At 48.1% G+C, this 21,668-nt stretch overlaps 1 protein-coding gene across 2 annotated transcripts in view; it reads left to right on the forward strand.

Moving 5' to 3' along the window:
• Positions 1 to 21,668, forward strand: part of SCYL2 (SCY1 like pseudokinase 2) — a 154,280-nt gene that overhangs the window by 28,281 nt on the left and 104,331 nt on the right. For both annotated transcript variants that reach the window (XM_075342386.1, XM_075342387.1), the window contains exons 4-5: positions 12,320 to 12,464; positions 16,565 to 16,714. In XM_075342386.1, the coding sequence (XP_075198501.1) occupies positions 12,320 to 12,464; positions 16,565 to 16,714 (295 nt within the window). The remainder of the gene's footprint in view (positions 1 to 12,319; positions 12,465 to 16,564; positions 16,715 to 21,668) is intronic.

The raw sequence follows: 21,668 nt of genomic DNA on the forward strand, positions 1-21,668 counted from the left end.
GGGCCTTAGGGTACTCGTCACTGGGCCAGTGGTTTCTAGGGGTTGCTGTGACTGGCCTGACCCGGCCCCGTGGCCCCGTCGGCTACATGAAAAGACAAACAAGTTCGAGGGGGGATGGAAGGAGGGTGAAGGGTCCCTGGAAAGCATGTCGCCGGTTGCAATGGCTAGTGGGTCTTGGTCTCCTCGGCCGCTGACCCTTCCTGTGACTTTTCCTTTCCCAGGAGCGGTGTTTGGTGGGGATGGGGATGCTTCGCAGCGCCACCCGTGGTGTGCGGCCAGGAATCCAGGGCAGATGTTGGGTGCAACCAGGATGATATTGCTCCCCACAGGCGGTGCGGGACCCCAGGATTTTGGTGAGAACGGGGCGGCAGTCCACGGGAGTGCAGGGCAGCGGCATTTACTCAGTCACCATGTGCGGGTACCACATGCTTTTATTCTTTGATTAAGATTTCAGACTCCAGTCGATCCCGGGCAGATCAGAGGTCCAGTCCGGTCTGGTAATCTGTGGGCTTTTTCCTCCGTGCACAACTCTGTACTTGGTGGGTTCCCGTGGCCTGAAGCGTCTTGGGATTCCCTCTTGCGCTCTCTCTCTCTCTCTCTCTCTCTCTCTCTCTCTCTCTCTCTCTCTCTCTCTCTCTCTCTCTCTCTCTCTCTCTCTCTCTCTCTCTCTCTCTCTCTCTCTCTCTCTCTCTCTCTCTCTCTCTCTCTCTCTCTCTCACTCTCTGTCTTGGCCCGTACGCCAGGCAGCTTGAACCTCTGTCCCCGTTTCCGGGTTCCTTCTTTGCTGCTGTGCCCCTAACACTAACGTCTGTGAGATCCTTGATGGTACCCCCACCCAGTGAACTATCCCAGTAAATTACAACCCGGGACAGAGTACCCCAAAGCCCTGGGGTGCGTCACCTGTCTTTCTGCTTCTCTGATGCCCAGCCATCTGGCGTTGGGCTTCTTCCTTTTTCCTTAGCATGTTATCCTTAATAAGGTGATTTGCTTTCCTTCCTTTAGATACTTCGCTTCTCAGCTCGCTGAGAGGTACTTGTCCAATCTGATGTAGGCAGTGCCGTGCAGCTCTACCTGTCTATCACAGCTCAGTCCGGATGACTTGTAGGTCATCCTGGTATGCTCTGGCAGAGGTCAGACCCACCTCTTAGGTGACCATTTTTTCTTGTCTCAATCTGATCGGGATCATCTACATTCCCCCTTCCAGAGCATGACTCTCTTCCCGGGTGGGGTAGAAGCCTTTTGGTCTTACACCTAGAGGAATCTGTTCTTCTATTCCATAGAGCCCCAACTTAGTCTTCAGTGCACACCTTGTTAGAGGTCTTACTTTTTGTGTCTCAGGATGCCAGTGTTAGCAGCAGGGCTGTGGAGTCGGTAAGCCAAACCTTCGACTCCGACTCCTCAATTTCTCTTGCACCGACTCTGACTCAGACTCTCCGACTCCTACATATATTGCTTATAGTTAAGTGAAAAATTTATTGTAGTGCATGAATGTGTATGTGAACATCAGACATTTAATATTTTTTATGATACAATAATCAAGATATTTCGATAGAACATAAAATATATTTATTGGAATACAACTTTAGAACACAAACTGTAATAAATTGTAAATATGTAATACAATATGTAATATACACTAGATTACATATATATCTTGTGTGTATAGTAGGTATGTATGTGTGTGTGTGTATATAATATATATATAAAAAATTTCTTATTGTATTACATATTTACAATTTAGTTTTTTGTGTTATAAAGTTGTATTCCAATAAATATATTTTATGTTCTATCTAAATATCTTGATTATTGTATCATAAAGATGATTAAATGTCTGATGTTCACATTGTACTACAATAACTTTTTCACTTAAATATAAGCATTATACTAAATGTTATTATTTAGTATGTTTCTTTGTCGCTCCATTGGGAGACCCAGACAATTGGGTGTATAGCTTCTGCCTCCGGAGGCCACACAAAGTTATTACACTTTAAAAAGTGTAACCCCTCCCCTCTGCTATACACCCCCCCGTGCATCACGGGCCCATCAGTTTTATGCTTTGTGTTGAAGGAGGCACACATTCACGCAAGCTCCACATTTTAGTCAGCAGCAGCTGCTGACTTTATCGGATGGAAGACAAGAGGGCCCCAGGGCCCCCGGCATGCTCCCTTCTCACCCCACTTTTGTCGGCGGTGCTGTTAAGGTTGAGGTACCCATTGCGGGTACAAAGGCTGGAGCCACATGCCGTTATCCTTCCCCATCCCTTAGGGGCTCTGGGAGAAGTGGGATCCTAACCGGTCACCAGGCACTGGGACCGGGCTCCCTCCGCAGCCCCTGTGGGAACCTGACGGACAGGAGACTGGATGTCATCAGGGACAGGCCCTGCTTCTCTGAGGTACTCTGTGTCCCCTTGGGGACGGCGCATAGAGCTCCTGTGGATCGGACGCTGCAGCAGCTGCTCGGTGTTTGGGGTCGCCGGGACTACCGCGCCGACCGCGCCTGTTTGCCGGCCGCGCTTATAAATCGAGTCCCCGGCTTTTGCGGCCTAGTACCGCATATTCCCGCCCCCGGGCCTGCCAGTCAGGGGCAAGGGCGGGACGCTAGACTGAACGTCAGCGGTGAGGGCTGGAGCATACTTAGTATCCTCCTCCCCCCTCACTGAGCACCGTGGGGCACCAGATTCCCGCACTTTCTGAGGCACGCCCACGGCTCCCTCCTCCTCTCAGAACGCTGGCAGCCATTGTTATCATCGCTGCTGCCGGAGGAGAACTTCAGATAGAGCTCCACAACTCTGGGAGGCCCAGGCAGGGAATCTGGTGGACACACAACCGCTGAGCGCGGTCGGTAAGCTGCACCTGTTACAGGTGCTGGCCCCCCTGGGTGCCGCAGTGTATATATATATATATATATATATCCATATTGGGTATACATTTGCTCTGCTCGGCCGCAGTATTTGCTTGGCTATATACCCTCACTGTTTGCTAAGAGGAGATAACAGCATGTCGTCTGCAAAAAGCAAGGGTGCCAAGGCACAGGCTTATTTTGCAACTTGTACCTCTTGTGCGGCTATGTTACCTGCAGGTTCCATCTACCCTCATTGTGTGCAATGCTCGGCCCCTGTGACACTCACTCAGCCGGAGCCTCAGGCACTGGTGGGACCCTCGGCTCAGGTAGAACCACCGGCTGCCACTGTCCAGGTGGCAGGGACAGAGTTTGCAGTGTTGGCTGAGAAACTTTCTGAGTCCCTTTCACAATCCATGGCTCAGTCTATGGACAAATGGTCTGCTAAGATACTTGAAGCTTTGCAGTCCAGACCGGTAACACAGGCCCCGGGCACTGTTGAATCATTGACCCCAGGCCCCCCTCGGTTGGAGCAGCAAACTGCTCCTGAGGTGACACATAGGTCCCACGGGGAGGACTCCGACTCGGACCGCAGTCACAGACCGTCTAAGCGGGCTCGCTGGGGACCTTCATCCACTTCATCACGCTGCTCAGGGTCTCAGCATGAGGACTCCCTGGAGGATGAGGCGGAGGTTGCAGCTCAGGGCTCTGATCCTGACGGTGCTCTCAATCTTGATACACCTGAAGGAGACGCCATTGTAAATGACCTTATAGCGTCCATTAACCAGGTGCTAGAACTTCCTCCTCCAACTCCACCTGTTAAAGAGTCAGCTTCACAACAGGAGAAACACCAGTTTAGGTTTCCCAAACGTACAAGGAGTGCTTTTTTCGATCACTCTAACTTCAGGAATGCTGTCCGGAAGCACAGAGCATATCCGGACAAGCGCTTTACTAAGCGCCTTAATGACACACGTTACCCCTTCCCACCTGACGTAGTTAAGGGTTGGGCTCAGTGTCCCAAGGTGGATCCTCCAGTCTCTAGGCTGGCGGCTAGATCCGTGGTATCAGTGGCAGATGGCTCATCGCTCAAAGATGCCACTGACAGGCAAATAGAGCTCCTGATGAAATCCATCTATGAAGCCATAGGTGCGTCTTTTGCTCCAGTATTTGCAGCCGTGTGGGCGCTCCAAGCTATCTCAGCTTGTCTGTCTGAGATTAATGAGGTCACACGCACCGCTACTCCGCAGGTCGTGTCTTTGACTTCTCAGGCGTCGGCTTTTTCGTCCTACGCCATGAACGCTGTCCTCGACTCGGTGAGCCGTACAGCGGTAGCATCCGCCAATTCGGTGGCAGTCCGCAGGGCCATGTGGCTACGCGAATGGAAGGCAGACTCTGCTTCCAAGAAGTTCTTAACCGGTTTGCCATTTTCCGGCGACCGCTTGTTTGGCGAGCAATTGGACGAAATTATCAAGCAATCCAAGGGAAAGGACTCGTCCTTACCCCAGTCTAAACCGAACAGACCTCAGCAGCGAAAGATTCAACCGAGGTTTCAGTCCTTTCAGCCCTCAGCCAGGTCCCATTCCTCCACGTCCAACAGGTCACAGAAGGGCCAGAGCAACACTTCTGCATGGCGGTCTAAGTCACGTCCTAAAAAGACCGCCGGAGGAGCCGCCCCCAAGGCGGCCTCCTCATGACTTTCGGTCTACACAAACCGCATCCTCGGTCGGTGGCAGGCTCTTCCGCTTTTGCGACGCCTGGTGGCCACATGTCCAAGACCGATGGGTGAGAGACATTCTGTCTCACGGTTACAGGATAGAGCTCAGTTCTCGTCCTCCGACTCGTTTCTTCAGAACATCTCCGCCCCCCGAGCGAGCCGATGCACTTTATCAGGCGGTAAACACTCTGAAGGCAGAAGGAGTGGTGATTCCCGTTCCACCTCAGGAACATGGTCACGGCTTCTACTCCAACTTGTTCGTGGTGCCAAAAAAAGGACGGATCATTCCGTCCCGTTCTAGACCTCAAGCTGCTCAACAAGCATGTGAGCACCAGAAGGTTTCGGATGGAATCTCTCCGCTCAGTCATCGCCTCGATGTCACAAGGAGACTTCCTAGCATCAATCGACATCAAAGATGCTTATCTCCATGTGCCGATCGCTCCCGAGCATCACCGCTTTCTGCGTTTCGCCATCAAGGACGAACACCTTCAGTTCGTGGCGCTGCCATTCGGCCTGGCGACAGCCCCACGGGTCTTCACCAAGGTCATGGCAGCAGTGGTGGCGGTCCTACACTCTCAGGGCCACTCGGTGATCCCTTACTTCGACGATCTTCTAGTCAAGGCACCCTCCAGGGTGGCATGCCAACACAGCCTGACCGTCACTCTGGAGACTCTCCAGAGGTTCGGGTGGATCATCAATTTCCCAAAGTCAAATTTGACACCGACCCAATCGCTGACTTACCTCGGGATGGATTTTCATACCCTTTCAGCGATAGTGAAGCTCCCGCTGGACAAACAGCGTTCACTACAGACAGGGGTACAATCTCTTCTTCGGGGTCAGTCACACCCCTTGAGGCGCCTCATGCACTTCCTAGGGAAGATGGTGGCAGCAATGGAGGCAGTTCCTTTTGCGCAGTTTCATCTGCGTCCACTTCAATGGGACATCCTCCGCAAATGGGACAAGAGGCTGACGTCCCTAGACAGGAACGTTTCGCTGTCACGGACAGCCAAGACCTCTCTTCAGTGGTGGCTTCTTCCCACTTCTTTGTCGAAAGGAAAATCCTTCTTGCCCCCATCCTGGGCTGTGGTCACGACGGACGCGAGTCTGTCAGGGTGGGGAGCGGTCTTCCTCCACCACAGGGCTCAGGGAACCTGGACTCCGACAGAGTCCTCCCTTCAGATCAACGTTCTGGAGATAAGGGCAGTGTATCTGGCTCTAAAGGCGTTCCAGCGGTGGCTGGAGGGCAGGCAGATCCGAATACAGTCGGACAACGCCACGGCGGTTGCGTACATCAACCACCAGGGCGGCACACGCAGTCGTCAAGCCTTCCGAGAAGTTCAGCGGATTCTGCTGTGGGCGGAAGCCACAGCCTCCACCATCTCCGCAGTTCACATCCCGGGCGTAGAAAACTGGGAAGCAGATTTTCTCAGTCGCCAGGGCATGGACGCAGGGGAATGGTCTCTTCACCCGGTCGTGTTTCGGGAGATCTGTTGCCGCTGGGGAACGCCGGACGTCGATCTAATGGCGTCTCGGCACAACAACAAAGTCCCGGCATTCATGGCTCGGTCCAAAGATCACAGAGCTCTGGCGGCAGACGCGTTAGTTCAGGACTGGTCGCAGTTTCGACTGCCTTATGTATTTCCTCCTCTGGCACTGCTGCCCAGAGTATTACGCAAGATCAGGTCCGACTGCAGTCGCGCCATCCTCGTCGCTCCAGACTGGCCGAGGAGATCGTGGTACCCGGATCTGTGGCACCTCACGGTGGGTCAACCGTGGGCACTCCCAGACCGACCAGACTTGCTGTCTCAAGGGCCATTTTTCCATCTGAATTCTGCGGCCCTCAACCTGACTGTGTGGCCATTGAGTCCTGGCTCCTAGCGTCTTCAGGGTTATCTCAAGATGTCATTGCCACCATGAGACAGGCCAGGAAACCAACGTCCGCCAAGATCTACCACAGGACTTGGAGGATCTTCTTATCCTGGTGCTCTGATCAGGGTTTCACTCCCTGGCCGTTTGCCTTGCCCACTTTTCTTTCTTTCCTTCAATCCGGAATGGACAAGGGCTTGTCTCTCGGCTCTCTCAAGGGACAAGTATCGGCGCTTTCCGTGTTTTTTTCAAAAGCGTCTAGCCAGGCTTCCGCAGGTCCGCACGTTCCTGCAGGGGGTTTGACACATAGTTCCACCTTACAAGCGTCCGCTAGAACCCTGGGATCTTAACAGGGTGCTGACGGCTCTCCAGAAGCCACCTTTCGAGCCGATGCGGGATGTCTCTCTATCTCGCCTTTCGCAGAAGGTGGCCTTCCTAGTGGCAGTCACATCACTTCGGAGAGTGTCTGAGCTAGCAGCGCTGTCATGCAAAGCCCCCTTCCTGGTGTTTCACCAGGATAAGGTGGTTCTGCGTCCGGTCCCGGAATTTCTCCCTAAGGTGGTATCCCCGTTTCATCTCAATCAGGATATCTCCTTACCTTCTTTTTGCCCTCATCCAGTTCACCAATGTGAAAAGGATTTGCACTTGTTAGATCTCGTGAGAGCACTCAGGCTCTACATTTCACGCACGGAGCCCCTGCGCCGTTCTGATGCGCTCTTTGTCCTTGTCGCTGGCCAGCGTAAGGGGTCGCAGGCTTCCAAGTCAACCTTGGCTAGGTGGATCAAGGAACCGATTCTTGAAGCCTACCGTTCGTCTGGGCTTCCGATTCCTTCAGGGCTAAAAGCCCATTCTACCAGAGCTGTAGGTGCGTCCTGGGCATTGCGGCACCAGGCTACGGCTCAGCAGGTGTGTCAGGCGGCTACCTGGTCGAGTCTGCACACTTTTACAAAACACTATCGGGTGCATGCCTATGCTTCGGCAGACGCCAGCCTAGGTAGGCGAGTCCTTCAGGCGGCAGTGGCCCACCTGTAAGAAGGGGCCGTTTTTTCGGCTCTTTTTTATCGAGGTATTCTTTACCCACCCAGGGATTGCTTTTGGACATCCCAATTGTCTGGGTCTCCCAATGGAGCGACAAAGAAGGGAATTTTGTTTACTTACCGTAAATTCCTTTTCTTCTAGCTCCTATTGGGAGACCCAGCTCCCGCCCCTGTTCCCTTCGGGCTGTTGTTCTTTTGTGTACACATGTTGTTCATGTTCAATTGTTCTTTGGTTCATGGTTTCAGTTCTCCGAACATCCTTCGGATTGAATTTACCTTACACCAATTTATAAGTTTCCTCCTTCCTGCTTTGGCACCAAAACTGATGGGCCCGTGATGCACGGGAGGGTGTATAGGCAGAGGGGAGGGGTTACACTTTTTAAAGTGTAATAACTTTGTGTGGCCTCCGGAGGCAGAAGCTATACACCCAATTGTCTGGGTCTCCCAATAGGAGCTAGAAGAAAAGGAATTTACGGTAAGTAAACAAAATTCCCTTCTTTTGTTGAAAACTGTTTTTTGCCACTTACATAGTGTATTACATAGTGTATTACATAGTGTTATATATAACACTATGTAAGTGGCAAAAAAAGTTTTCAACAATACTAAATAACATTTGTGCAGTCTATGAATTTGTTGTAAGAAATAGAATTGCTTCCATCAGATTCTCCTTCGCAGATGTCCTCAAATCTGACCTAATAATTTTAAGGCTAGAGAACAACCTCTCTACACTAACTTGGGTTGGAGGCAAAGCCGTAACCACATGGGCAACATCTCTAGCAATTTCCGGGTATAAAGGAATTGCCTCATGCACAGTCAGTTTTGATGAATGGTTGAATTTTTCTATTTCTTTGAGGGCAAGAGAAAAATTTTACTGAAATCTGGCCAATCTGCTGCTATAGGAGACGGAGTGAAATCTTTTTCCTTGCGGCAACGCTTTGCTGCTCCATGTCATCCAAATACTTGTCAAAGTTAAACTCCTCATCTGATGAGGATGAAGATATGGCAGCAGTAGCACTGTCAGGCCCCAAGTCCTCTTCCACCTGGCAGTCCTGTAGCCGCTCATCCTAACTGCTACCTCACTCAAAGCTTCTTTTCCTTTAGTAAGCTGTTGATCATCAAGCAGTATACGATGACTTGGGTCCACATAAACAGCTACCAGAAGAATTTTATTTTCAAATAGCTGTCTCTCTCTGTTTCATTGAAGCAGAAATGCCATCTGCGATTAAATTTCCTCTTTGGGACAGGCAAAATAGCAAGTTCTTCCACTCCCTTATGAAAATGCCAGGAGTTAAATCCTCAGCTTGTAATTTTTAGTCACGGTAAATGGGTGATTAAGCAATTCCTTCAATTCAGCCACCTGGTGTCGATTGACCTTCATTTAATGTTACTTGAGGGTTAACCATATCTATAAGAAACGATTTTAGTTCAAGCAATCGCTCAGCCATTAAAGAGGTTATCCGGCTTCTTTTGACTTTTTTTTTTTTTATTACCCTTTTGGGCTACATTGGGGCAGGTAAGTAGATAGAGAGCACTTACCTGCCCTGCTGTCAGCCCCTCTCCCCCGGCTCAGAGTGGTCATGTGACCGATCCTGCCGCGATTTTGCTGCTTCCGGTCATTTCATGTCAACATGGGCAGGGCCATGTTGACATGCAAATCTGGAACAGCATGTCGCCTCCCTGCTGGGGAGGTACAGTACGTGGAGTCACCGCCCCCTTCCCTGCACCCTCCCACACATTCCCCCGCACCCCTTACTCTCCCCGCAACCTCCCCCTGCACTGCTGTGGGGTCTGTGACCTGGGGGAGGGGCCTGCCTGCGGCTGCCGTGGTGTCAGCGTCAGCACCGGGCCCCCTGCTCAGGATCGCACATTCAAATGTACCGGCATCACAGACCACAGATGCCGGTATATTTGAAAGTGCTGATGAGAAGGAGCGCTGCTTCTCATCACTGCCCGGCTGTCTGTGCTCTCTTCAGCACAGTGGTGACGTCACTACTGTGCTGATATGGCCAGAGCACAGACAGCGCACGAATGTGCAGGAGTGGCGGGGACCGAGGACGGGTGAGTATGTACTCCCTACATGTGTTCCCTATGGGGGATGGTGGGGTCAGTGCAGAGGCCTGTCTGTGTGCGGTGCAGAGGCCTGTCTGTGTGCGGTGCAGAGGCCTGTCTGTGTGCGGTGCAGAGGCCTGTCTGTGTGCGGTGCAGAGGCCTGTCTGTGTGCGGTGCAGAGGCCTGTCTGTGTGCGGTGCAGAGGCCTGTCTGTGTGCGGTGCAGAGGCCTGTCTGTGTGCGGTGCAGAGGCCTGTCTGTGTGCGGTGCAGAGCCATATCTGTGCAGAGCCCGATGTGGGGTTATTTGCAATGCTGTAGTGATAACAGGTCAGTGCTGAGGCTGAATATTGACAGGGAATGTGTGTGCAGGGGGCGGGCAGGGGGCGAGGCTGGACACTGAGGCTGGGCGGTGCCAGCTCTGACTGGGAGGTTTTGCACAGGAAGTGGTCAGTTTGCTGGAGCTGAATGTAAACAAGGAGCTGCAGAGAATAAAGGGTGAATTCAAGAGGAACAAAAGTTAGAAAACAAAATATAACAATGTAGGGGTGTTTTATATGACAATACAGCGCAGATTAGCTTAACAAAAAATTTTGAGTTTGTCGGATAACTCCTTTAAATAAGTGCTGCCTCACCGAGTGGCTTGATCAACAATTGCCCCTTTTCCAGCACGTCTCTTCAAGATGGAATCAATTTTAGGGGTTCTGGCGGCAATAACCAACTTCCTTACTTTTCCAATTAGATTTCCAGCATGTCCGCCCAGTTTCACACATATGGCTTTTCACCGGTTTGGCGGATGAGGCGCACGCCAGTACAGTACGATACAGTACAGTGGCAGCGCCGCAACGTCCGGGTCACATGCTCCGGTCACATGACAGCATGTGACCGGCGTTTGTCTCGCTGCCACTGTACTGTATACACTGTACTGGAGTGCGCCGCATCCGCCAAACCGGCGAAAAGCCGGATGTGTGAAACTGGGGTCCCTCTTGCAGATTCTTATTGCCAGCTGCAGCGTGTGCACAACACAGTGCATGTGATGAATATGAAAGTGTTTTGAAGCAGCTTCAACAAGATCATCTAATCCTAAAGTATCATTTTGCTGTTCTTCTGTTGTAATATCTGTTTGTTCCTCAGTTACATGAACAGCACTGTGACCTTCCATCTCAAACATACTGAATCCTAAATTTTCTTCTAGCTGTTGTTCATTACTCTCATCAGTGTAATTGTACTTATCATGTTTGAAGCATTGTCCATTGCAATAGCAAGAACCTGTTCTTTTTTGAGTTTGTAATCTTGCAGAACTTTTTCCACTAAGGCCTGGAGAAACTGGCCGGTGTGATGAGCTTTAGCATCTTTTACTGCCAGAGTCTTGCTAACAATTTTCTTTCTTGTTACAAAAATATTGAACATTGATGACAAAATAAATCAGTGAAATGCAGTGACTCTGGCACCCAGCAAAGGCAATGGGTTTCCAGATAGGACATTCAGACACAGCGTTTTGTGAGGATCCTCACAAAGAATGATTGTCAGTTTGTGGCGTTTTTCTAATCTGCTTTTGCTATTGAAAGCATTATTTATCAGCTCAAAAACCTTTCAGGTGATGCGGTTTTTTTAAAAAGCTGATCTGCTTTTGCAGATGAGAAACGTATTCTCAAAAAATGCAGCAAAAACGCTGTGTGTGAATGCAGCCTTAGATCAGGAATAGAACAGCCATTTATAGGACATTTCATAACTTTCCCAAATTCCTATAAAAAATATTCATCACATTCTGCATTGCACTACTGTCCCCAATTTATTATATATTTTAGGAGTCGGTGCATTTTATACTGACTCCGACTCCACCAAAATGAGCTCCGACTCCACGACTCCTACTCCACAGCCCTGCTTAGCAGAAGAGTGCTACAAGGTGCAATTGTTCGGGCAGTAACCTGAGGGATTGCTTTTCTTCCTTCTGCAGTATTGGTCTTCGTTTTCCTGCCCCAGTGACAGCATTGGAACATAGCATGGTTCATGTGTACCACAATCAAGCGACTGAGAAATACATTTTTTTGGTATTCACCACAAAATCTCCATCATTGAGGGACGCACCATACTCCCTTGTTTATGGGGGGGGTCATGGTTTTGCTCCTCTTACTACCTTTGCACTTACTGAATACCTGGGTGTGGATGGCCTGGTGTACTGTGGTGGGAAGGAGTCAGCCTTTTCTCCAAGATGTATTCCTAGTGTCGGCCTCCAGGTGGCAGCACATAAACCCATGGCATAAAAATAAAATGCATACAATGTTGGAATTCTATTTTTTTCATCTTCTCACCCAGTTTGGATTTTTTTTTTCCTTTAACTTTATATGGTAGATGATTTTTATTTTTTTTTTAAAACTACAACTCTCCTCTCAATAAACAGCCCTCACATGGCTGCGTCGACGGGACATTAAAAAGTACCAAATATTGAAAGTAAAGGAAGGAAAAACTAAAACGCAAAAATAAGAAAAAGTAGGATTTCACAGGATTACACAGTATGTGGCTTCCATGTCTGGAAAAGACTTGTTCTACTGATTTACAGTCTGGAAAGTGTTCTATTTACAGACATTAATCTGATGCTAGAAAGGCTTCCGTAATGACTGACTTGAAGATGGATCTGATGCCTGTTTAGATTGACAGCTCTATAATACAGGCTGTAACTGAAGATCTGTGCAATATGTATTTACAGTGCTACTCCTCAATGTGCATATTAACGTTATACATGATGGTCTTTTACGCGTGGTGCTATGGGAGGTACACTTATGTTTTGGTTTTTTTCCCCTCTGTTTCTGCCTACAGGGATTGTCTTGCCTTTTGTACGGAGCCTATCTTTGCCAGCTTAGCTAATGTTCTTGGAAGCTGCGACAATTTACCATCTCCTCTACCTGCAGATATTAAGGATCACAAATTGTTTGATGTAGAAACTAAATATGGCCTACTTCAGGTAATGTACACTAGGTTTAAAAAAATATCTCATTCCCTTTACTGGTTGTAGTAAACCATTGTGTTTTTTCATAGAAAAAATGTCATGTGTGAGCATACCCTTATGGAGGAAACCTAGGGGGCAAGTCATCAAGACTGGTGATTTAGTCCCTGCTGGAGTAAGAATTGCGGCATAGTAAATGCTGCCACTTGTAAGCCCTGCACCTGCTACTAACACTGTCGGAGCTGCGTGAGAGTTGCGTGAACACACCAAAAGTTTTTTTCTTTTTTGCACAGCTTTCATGAATTAGTCCCTTTAATTTGAAAAAAACGATGACTAGTTTAAGATGCCTTTAGTACAAGGGGCCTCACAGCGTGGCAATCAGGACATTCCAAAAGGGCAATGAAGTCCAAGATATAATCGGGCTCAGTGTAAAAAAAAAAAACAGCCCAATTGATAATAGACCTATAAATAGAAACATGCCAACTTCCCAGAGTAGGTGGAAAAAAAAGTGCAAAAAAAAGTCTTTAATCCGCCATAACTGCGACATTTCGACCTACTATAGGTTTTAAGCTTGATAAACAGCTTTGGTAGGTGGAAATGGCACAGTTATGGTGGATTAAAGAGGTTTTTAGCTCTCTTTTTTTCACCTATTCTGGGATGCTGTCATTTGTCTATTTATAGTTTAACCCCTTCAGCCCCCGGTGATCGCACAATAGTTTTTGGGATGTTTTATTCACCGTGTTCACTATATGGTAAAACTGATGGTAAAACTGATGTATCTATGTGATGCCTCAGGTCGGTGCGAGTTTGTAGACGCCAAACATGTATAGGTTTACTTGTATCTAAGGGGTTAAAAAAATTCACAAGTTTGTCCAATAAAAGTGGCGCACGTTTTGCGCCATTTTCCGAAACACGTAGCGTTCTCATTTTTCGGGCTCTATGGCTGTGACGGCTTATTTTTTGCGTCTCGAGCTAACATTTTTAATAGTACCATTTTTGCGCAGATGCTACGTTTTGATCGCCTGTTATTGCATTTTGCGTAAAACATGCGGCGACCAAAAAACGTAATTTTGGTGTTTGGAATTTTTTTGCCACTCCACCGTTTACCAATCAGATTAATTGAATTTATATTTTGATCGGGCATTTCTGAATGCGGCGATACTAAATATGTGCATATTTATTTATTTTTTAACCCTTTAATTTTCAATGGAGTGAAAGGGGGTGATTTCAACTTTTAGGGTTTATTTTTTTTTTTATTTTTTAAAACTTTTTTTTCCCTTATTTTACTAGTCCCCCTAGGGGGCTATAGCGATCAGCAATCCGATTGCTCTTATCTATCTGCTGATCACTGCTGTACAGCTGTAAACAGCAGATACAGTCACTTCCTGTTTCCCTCTGCTGCGAGCCGAGGGAAAACGAAAGTGAAACATCATAGCTGCAGGCGTCATCACATGACCCTGTGCTACGATGGCAACCACCGAAAGTCACGTGATCACTCACGTGACTTCCGGTGGGAAGTAAAAATCATGGCCGCGTGCATATAGATCTTGCTGCCAGACTTTGGCAGCGAGATTTAAGGGGTTAAATGTGAGTGGAAGCGATTCCACTCGCAACATGCAGGCACACATGTCAGCTGTTGAAAACAGCTGATATGTGTGCCGACCGCCAGCGCCTGCCCGCGGCAGGGGGCGGGGCTTAACCTGACACGCTCCATGACGGATAGATCCGTCCAAGGTCGTGAAGAGGTTAAAGTGAACCTGTCAGGTGCAATATGCACTCAGAGCCACGAGCAGTTCTGGGTATATATTGCTAATCCCTGCCTAACCGTCCCTGTATACACTAGCATAGATAAAGAGAGCTTTAGAAAAAGTATTTCTAAAGATCCTTTATGATATGCTAATGAGTGCTGTGACTAGTCACAAGGGGGCGTTAGTTCCTGCACTCATACCAACCTCTTAGCATGTTAGCACGCCCTCCTGTGGGTGTACTAATATGCTATTCATTGCCCATGACCCAGCGTCATCATTGGCAGTGACTGGCATACCTGTGTCCATTGCACCGCCTCAGAATGCTGGACGTAGGGTCAGTGCGCATGGATCACAATGCCCGGCTTCTTACGGTCACGTGCACTATGAAGCTGGGTGTACGCGTTCCAGCTTCAGAGAGGTCTAGTGTGGTGACTTCTGATCCATGTGCACTGCCTGATGTTCTCAGGCGGTGTAACGGATAAAGGTACATGTTACTGCCCATGACGACGCTAGGCAATGGGCATTGTGGACGTGGTTACATACTAAGAGGGCAGAATGAGCACAGGAACTAACGCCCAGGGGACTAGTCCCTTCGCTCATTAGCATATGGTAAATCTTTAGAAATCCTTTTTCTATAGATCCCTTTATCTAGGCTAGTGTATACAGGGACAGTTAGGCAGGGATTAGCAATATACACCCACAACTGCTCGTGGTTCTATGCATATTGCACCTGACAGGTTCCCTTTAGTCTGTCACCAATGCCTTCTCTGTTTCCCGAGATTGACAGGTCTCACACCATACAAATTCCAAGTGAAAGAGAGTCAATTTCAGACTACCATAGCCATGTGATCCAAACCACCTAGGGTGCACGGATGAAGAAAAGGGGCGGTCCACCCTGCAGAAATCAGTCTGAAGAAGAGTAAGTAATAATCCAGCACCCGTAGGCCAGTCTTCAGTGAAAATTAAGACCTCCTTTATTCACAAAACATGATAAAAACATCATACATGTTTAAAATCAGAACAGCCTTACGCGTTTCAGGTCATAGAGACCCTTAAGGTGGTGTCACACATAGCGACGCAGCAGCGATCACGACCAGCGATCTGACCTTATCAGGATCGCTGCTTCATCGTTACATGGTCGCTGGTGAGCTGTCAAACAGGCAGATCTCACCAGTGACCAGCCCACAGCCAGCAGCGACGCGTGGAAGCGTAACTAAGGTAAATATCGGGTAACCAAGGAAAGCACTTCTCTTGGTTACCTGATATTTACCTTCGTTACCAGCGTCCGCCGCTCTCACGCTGCCAGTGCCGGCTCCCTGTTCCCTGCACTCCTAGCCAGAGTACACATCGGGTTAATTACCCGATGTGTACTCCAGCTACGTATGCAGGCAGCCGGCACTGGCAGCGTGAGAGCGACGGGCGCTAGTAACTAAGGTAAATATCGGGTAACCAAGGAAAGGGCTTTGCTTGGTTACCCAATGTTTACCGTGGTTACAGCTTACCGCAGGCTGCCAGAAGCCTGCTCCCTGCTCGCTTCATTTCGTCGCTCTCTCGCTGTCACACACAGCGATGTGTGCTTCACAGCGGGAGAGCGACGACCAAAAAAATGAAGCAGGACCGGCGACCTCACAGCAGGGGCCAGCTCGTTGCTGGATGTCGCTGCTACGTCACAGAAAATGGTGACTTAGCAGCAACGTCGTTGTCGTCGTCGCTATGTATGACACCACCATTACTCATAGGATGAGTATGACCTGAAACGTGTAAGGATGTTCTGATTTTAAACAGATGTTTTTATCATGTTTTGTGAATAAAGGAGGTCTTAATTTTCACTGAAGACTGGCCTACGGGTGCTGGATTACCACTTACTCTTATTTAGTTTGACTCAGCCCATACACACATACTGAAAGACCGGACAATCATCCTAGACACAGTTCCTTGTCAACGTTTCTAAGTTTGTTTTCACTGAAGCGGCGCAGCAAGCTTCTACGTCTGCAATCACAGTCTGTGTCTGATTAATGCCGCCCATGGTTCTGGCACCAGGAACCTCTATTCAGCTCCTCTTAAATTCGGCAGGTCTGAGACGTCTTAATGAATAGTCTTGTTCTGTAAGATTGACCTGCAATATGGATTTTACATTTTTATTATATAGCTACCTGGCAGAAATGATGGCCTCAAGCCTACAAATGTCTTATGTCAATCCTTGCGTCTTGACGTGGAGAACAGCTTTCTACCTCTATGACCATCTTGGATCCTCTCGCCCTCTTATTAGCGTCACTGGCCATTTCTTAGTTTTAATCTTCTAATATGCGGAATAAAGGCACTGTGACAGCTCGCCCACAGGAGGATAATACCGGGCTTGTGTCTCCATAGGTTTCTGAAGGCTTGTCGTTTTTACACAGCAGCGTCAAGATGATCCACTCCAATCTCACCCCAGAAAATATCATATTAAACAAGAGTGGTGCTTGGAAAATTATGGGCTTTGACTTCTGTAATCCATCAGTGAACCCATCGGAACAAGAGGTAATTATGAGGAGACACAAGACAAACGGCGGTAGCAATCTGAGCCTCCTTTCATCCCTGGCTAATGGGTGGCACTGCCATCAGCTCTACGTGGACAGCTTCTCTGTATTTTTGCAGACCTGGAAAATCATTGAGATTTGGCCACTAGATAAAACAATGCATATAATAATCCAATAATGGTATCTAACAAGCTGTAATGTGAAATGTAATGATCACTCCATTTTTTTTTTCTTTTCAATCTCTCCGATACTAAAGGCCCAGTCGCACTAAACAACTTACCAGTGATCCCAACAACGATACAACCTGATAGGGATCGCTGGTAAGTTGCTAGGAGGTCGCTGGTGAGATGTCACACTAAGCGACGCTCCAGCGATCCCACCAGCAACCTGACCTCGCAGGGATCGCTGGAACGTCGCTACACGTGGAAGCATGCTGCGCTTGGTAACTAAGGTAAATATTGGGTAACCAACCCGATATTTACCTTGGTTACCAGCACACACTGCTTAGCGTTGGTTCCCTGCACACCTAGCCACAGTATACATCGGGTTAATTACCCGATGTGTACTCTGCTACGTGTACAGGGAGCCGGCTTCTGTGGACGCTGGTAACCAAGGTAAACATCGGGTAACCAAGAAGCCCTTTCCTTGGTTACCCAATATTTACCTTCGTTACCAGCGTCCGCCGCTCTCACACTGCCAGTGCCGGCTCCCTGTTCCCTGCACACATAGCCACAGTACACATTGGGTTAATTACCCGATGTGTACTCCGGCTACGTGTGCAGGGAGCCGGCACTGGCAGTGTGAGAACGGACGCTGTTAACGAAGGTAAATATTGGGTAACCAAGGTAGGTGCTTCTGGGTTACCCGATGTTTACTGTGGTTACCAGTGTCCGCAGAAGCCGGCTCCTGCTGCCTGCACATTTAGTTGTTGCTGTCTCGCTGTCACACACAGCGATGTGTGCTTCACAGCGGGAGAGCAACAACTAAAAAATGGCCCAGGACATTCAACAACAACCAACGACCTCACAGCAGGGGCCGGGTTGTTGCTGGATGTCACACACAGCGACATCACTAGCAAGTTGTGCCTCAGCAGCGATGTTGCTAGCGATGTTGCTTAGTGTGACGGTACCTTTAGTAATACATTGAGTGAAACAGAACGGGTATGTCTTGTAAGGATTGGTATAGTCATACAACATAGCCAATAAAGTATGGAGCGGCGAGTGAAGAATCATCTTGGGAGTGCCTTGTATACTTCTCACTGTTTGGCTTTGGAACCTGAAGTGCACCCCAATATCTCCGACGCATATATAGGAAGTGCTATTCTCTTCTTACTATAAGGATCTATGTCTTGCATTTGCACCTTTATATTGTACTTAAAGGGAATCTGTCACCAGGGTTTTGCTTCCTCATCTGAGAGCAGCATAATGTAGAGACAGAGACCCTGATTCCAGTGATGTGTCACTTACTGAGCTTTAGTTTTGATAACCTTCTGCTGATAAATAATTGATTTTTATCAGTACAGGACTAGAATATCTGCTACCATGTAGTCCTCCATATTCGTGTGCTCTGTATAACCTTGGCCTCATCATTGATTGGCAGCTTTCTGCCTACGCGCAGTGTGCACAGAAAGCTGACAATAACTGGTGTGGCCAGAGTTATACAGAGTTCAGTATTTGGACAACTGGTCAATCTAAAAGGAATCTGTCACCAGGTTTTTGCTCCCCCATCTGAGAGCAGCATAATGTAGAGACAGAGACCCGGACTCCAGCGATGTGTCACTTACTGAGCTGTTTGCTGTCATTTTGATAAAATCAATGTTTTCTCTCTACAGATATAGCAGTTATACAGAGCTCATAAATATGCTGGACTACCTGGCAGCAGGCCAAGTAGTCCAGTAATGATAATCTACTGCTGATTAATCAGTGAATTTTATTAAAACTACACTAAGCAGCCATGTAAGGGACACATCACTGGAATCAGGGTCTCTGTCTCTACATTATGCTGCTCTCAGATTGGGTGGCAAAAACCTGGTGACAGATTCCCTTTAAGCAGATAAAACTGTTTTTTTTTTTTTGTTTTTTTTTTTACCAAAACTCCACAAGCAGCCCAGAAAATTGCAGTGAGCAGCCTACATCTCTGAAATCGGGGTCTCTGTCTCTCTGTCCCTATATCATACTGTTCTCAAGGTATCAAAAACGTGGTGACAGAGTCCCTTCAACAGATATGTGCAGCTCAGCAAACCAGATGCATTACTTTGTCATATGAAGTCTGGTAGAATACATGTCGCTGCACAAATCATGCCCAGGGAGTGCGAGACAGCAAGCACATTCATAAGACTCTGAGGATAATGGTGGCACACGGTGAGTATGGAATGTCAATCAAACCTGGAAAGAAAGGTTTGGAAGCCAAACTGCATGACTTTTCGGCATAGCAGTGCTACCCCCATAACTCCAACAATATCTAGCATTCAATACATAATGAGTACAGACATTTAAGCAGAGATTGGAATATAGATGGCTCATTACACTGCTGAAATGGTCAATTTATTCAGGACATAGTTACAAAGCTGTTTTCAAAATGTCCTTAGTATAGCATAGGTCATATAGTTATTTCAGGGCCTAAAGAATTTCCCTAGGTTTTTTACTATAGAACATAGTGATCAGATGTAGAAATCATGGCTTGATTGTGGGTTTCTTGAAGATGGGTGTTGAGATGGTCTTCTTCAGGCTACCATTACTAGCATGATCTACCTATGAAATAATAGGCCTTGTGGCTTCAATAACGAGAGGTGCTTTGGGTAGGTCATGTTGTGTTTACCCAGAGCTTGAGACGTTATTTAAATCACATTTTTATCTAAAATGTTTAACAATACACATTAAAAAAAATCTTGAAATATTGCAGTTTTCACAATTTGCAGGCACACTTGTCTGATGCTTCCCGTTCTCTCGCCATTGGGGGAAGAGATTTTCTCCGTCTCTCTCTGACATCTAATAAATGACATTCCCTGCTGTATTTACAATGCATATAATCTACGACACTAAGACCACTTTCACACTGCATTCCGATCTCCGTTCAGTGGTCCCCTTGGGGTTTTCTTCATCGTTCCTTTGGGAGACCCAGACCATGGGTGTTTAGCTTCTGCCTCCAGAGGACACACAAAGTACTACACTTAAAAGTGTAGCTCCTCCCTCTGAGCTTATACACCCCCCTGGTGAGCAGACCCAGCCAGTTTATTGCTTTGTGTTCAGGAGGCATACATCCACACATTTTATAGCCACAAAGAACCATACGGGACGGTGTTTAACCTAAAAAACTAGACTTTATTTATTCTTATAAAATTATTAACAATCACATGTGTCAAACAAGAGATCTCAAACTTATCACACTGGACGTGTCAACATACCAACATTATCTCAGTAATCTCCAAAATGCCGTGAGAGCCGTCACACCATTTACCATCACAGTCAGGTCAGTGTATCTCTTCATTGCCGTGGGTTGCTCCAGTCACTTTGGGGAGGTAATTGTTGGTGGCGGACACGCTGCCACGCTGGGTGTCTGCTCAATTGCAATAGAATCACTAAGGATTCACTGGTATATATGAATGCTGACAGCTGGTTGAGCTCAGGCAGAATTTTTGTGAGTCAGAGTTTTTACAGCAATGGGAGCAATAACGGAATGATCTGCCTGCTCTGAACCTTAATTATACCTGTGCACCCACCGTTCATGGTAGGAATTATAAATTGAAGTTTAATAAAAGATATTAATTACTGGAGGATTAACTGTGCTCTCACGGCATTTTGGACATTACTGAGATAATGTTGGTATGTAGGCTCGTACTGCCTGTACCGAGCACTTAACCACATTGTGATGCCTGCTCTAACATAGTGGTGCCTCAGCCTGGAGGCTCATCCCAGTGGTCCCTCCGGCTGCTTCGGCTCCGGTGGCTGATCCCCCGGTTTGGGCAGAATCCCTCTCTCCAGGGGACAACTGTCCCGGACACTGCTGAGCATGCATCAGCCCCCTTCTCAGGGCGCTTGTGCTGCTTCGGCTCGCTCAGCAAAGCTCACAGAGATTCTTCATCTGGTCTCAGTCCCCGTCCTCCTAAAATGGAGTCGCAGGGTCCCCTTTCCTTCCTCGTCCCGCAGCTCTGATTCACGAGCCGGCTCGCAGGACGAGGAGGATGCTTTTACTAGGGGCTCGGACGCTACTTCATGTACATTGATCTGTCCGAAGGTGACGCAGATGCTAATGATTTGATTGCGTCCATTATATTTGTACTGGACCTCAATCAGCCTGGATCAGGGGTGCATTCCACTCTGGCAGAAAGGCATCAGTATACCGTAAGAGAACAAGGAGTGTGTTCCTTAACCACTCCAGTTTGTCAGCCCACTGTGACCAAGCCCAGAGCCTGTCCTGACAGACGCTTCCCAAAGCGTGGTTCTGATGACTGTTTCCCCCTTCCACCAGTGGTGGTCAAGGAGTGGGCTCATTCACCAAGGGTGGACCCTCCGGTGTCTAGGCTTTCAGCCCGGACAGTTGTATCAGTGGCTGACGGCTCCTCTCTAAGGATCCCACTGTCCGCCAGGTTGTCCTTCTGGCCAAATCTATATATGAGGCGGCAGGGGCCTCGTTCTCCCCATCTTTTGCAGCAGTGCGGGCTCTCAAAGCCATCTCTGCTTCTCTGGAGGAGATGCATCCCCTCACCTAGGGACTTTATGCCCGAAATAGTTGCCTTAACTTCCAGGCTTCAGTCTTTTCATCCTATGCCATGTCTGCCATGCTGGAGACTGTCACCGCACTGCGGTGGCCTCGGCTACTTCCCTCACTATCCGCAGGCTCCTGCGGCTTCGAGAGTGGAAGGCAGATGCTTCTTAAGAAGTTCCTTGCTGGGTTCCCTTTGCTGGGACCAGTCTATTCGGTGAACAACTGGATGAAATTATTACGGAAGTTTTTTG

This window comes from Anomaloglossus baeobatrachus, chromosome 4 (genome assembly GCF_048569485.1).
Source record: "Anomaloglossus baeobatrachus isolate aAnoBae1 chromosome 4, aAnoBae1.hap1, whole genome shotgun sequence".
Taxonomy (NCBI): Eukaryota; Metazoa; Chordata; class Amphibia; order Anura; family Aromobatidae; genus Anomaloglossus; species Anomaloglossus baeobatrachus.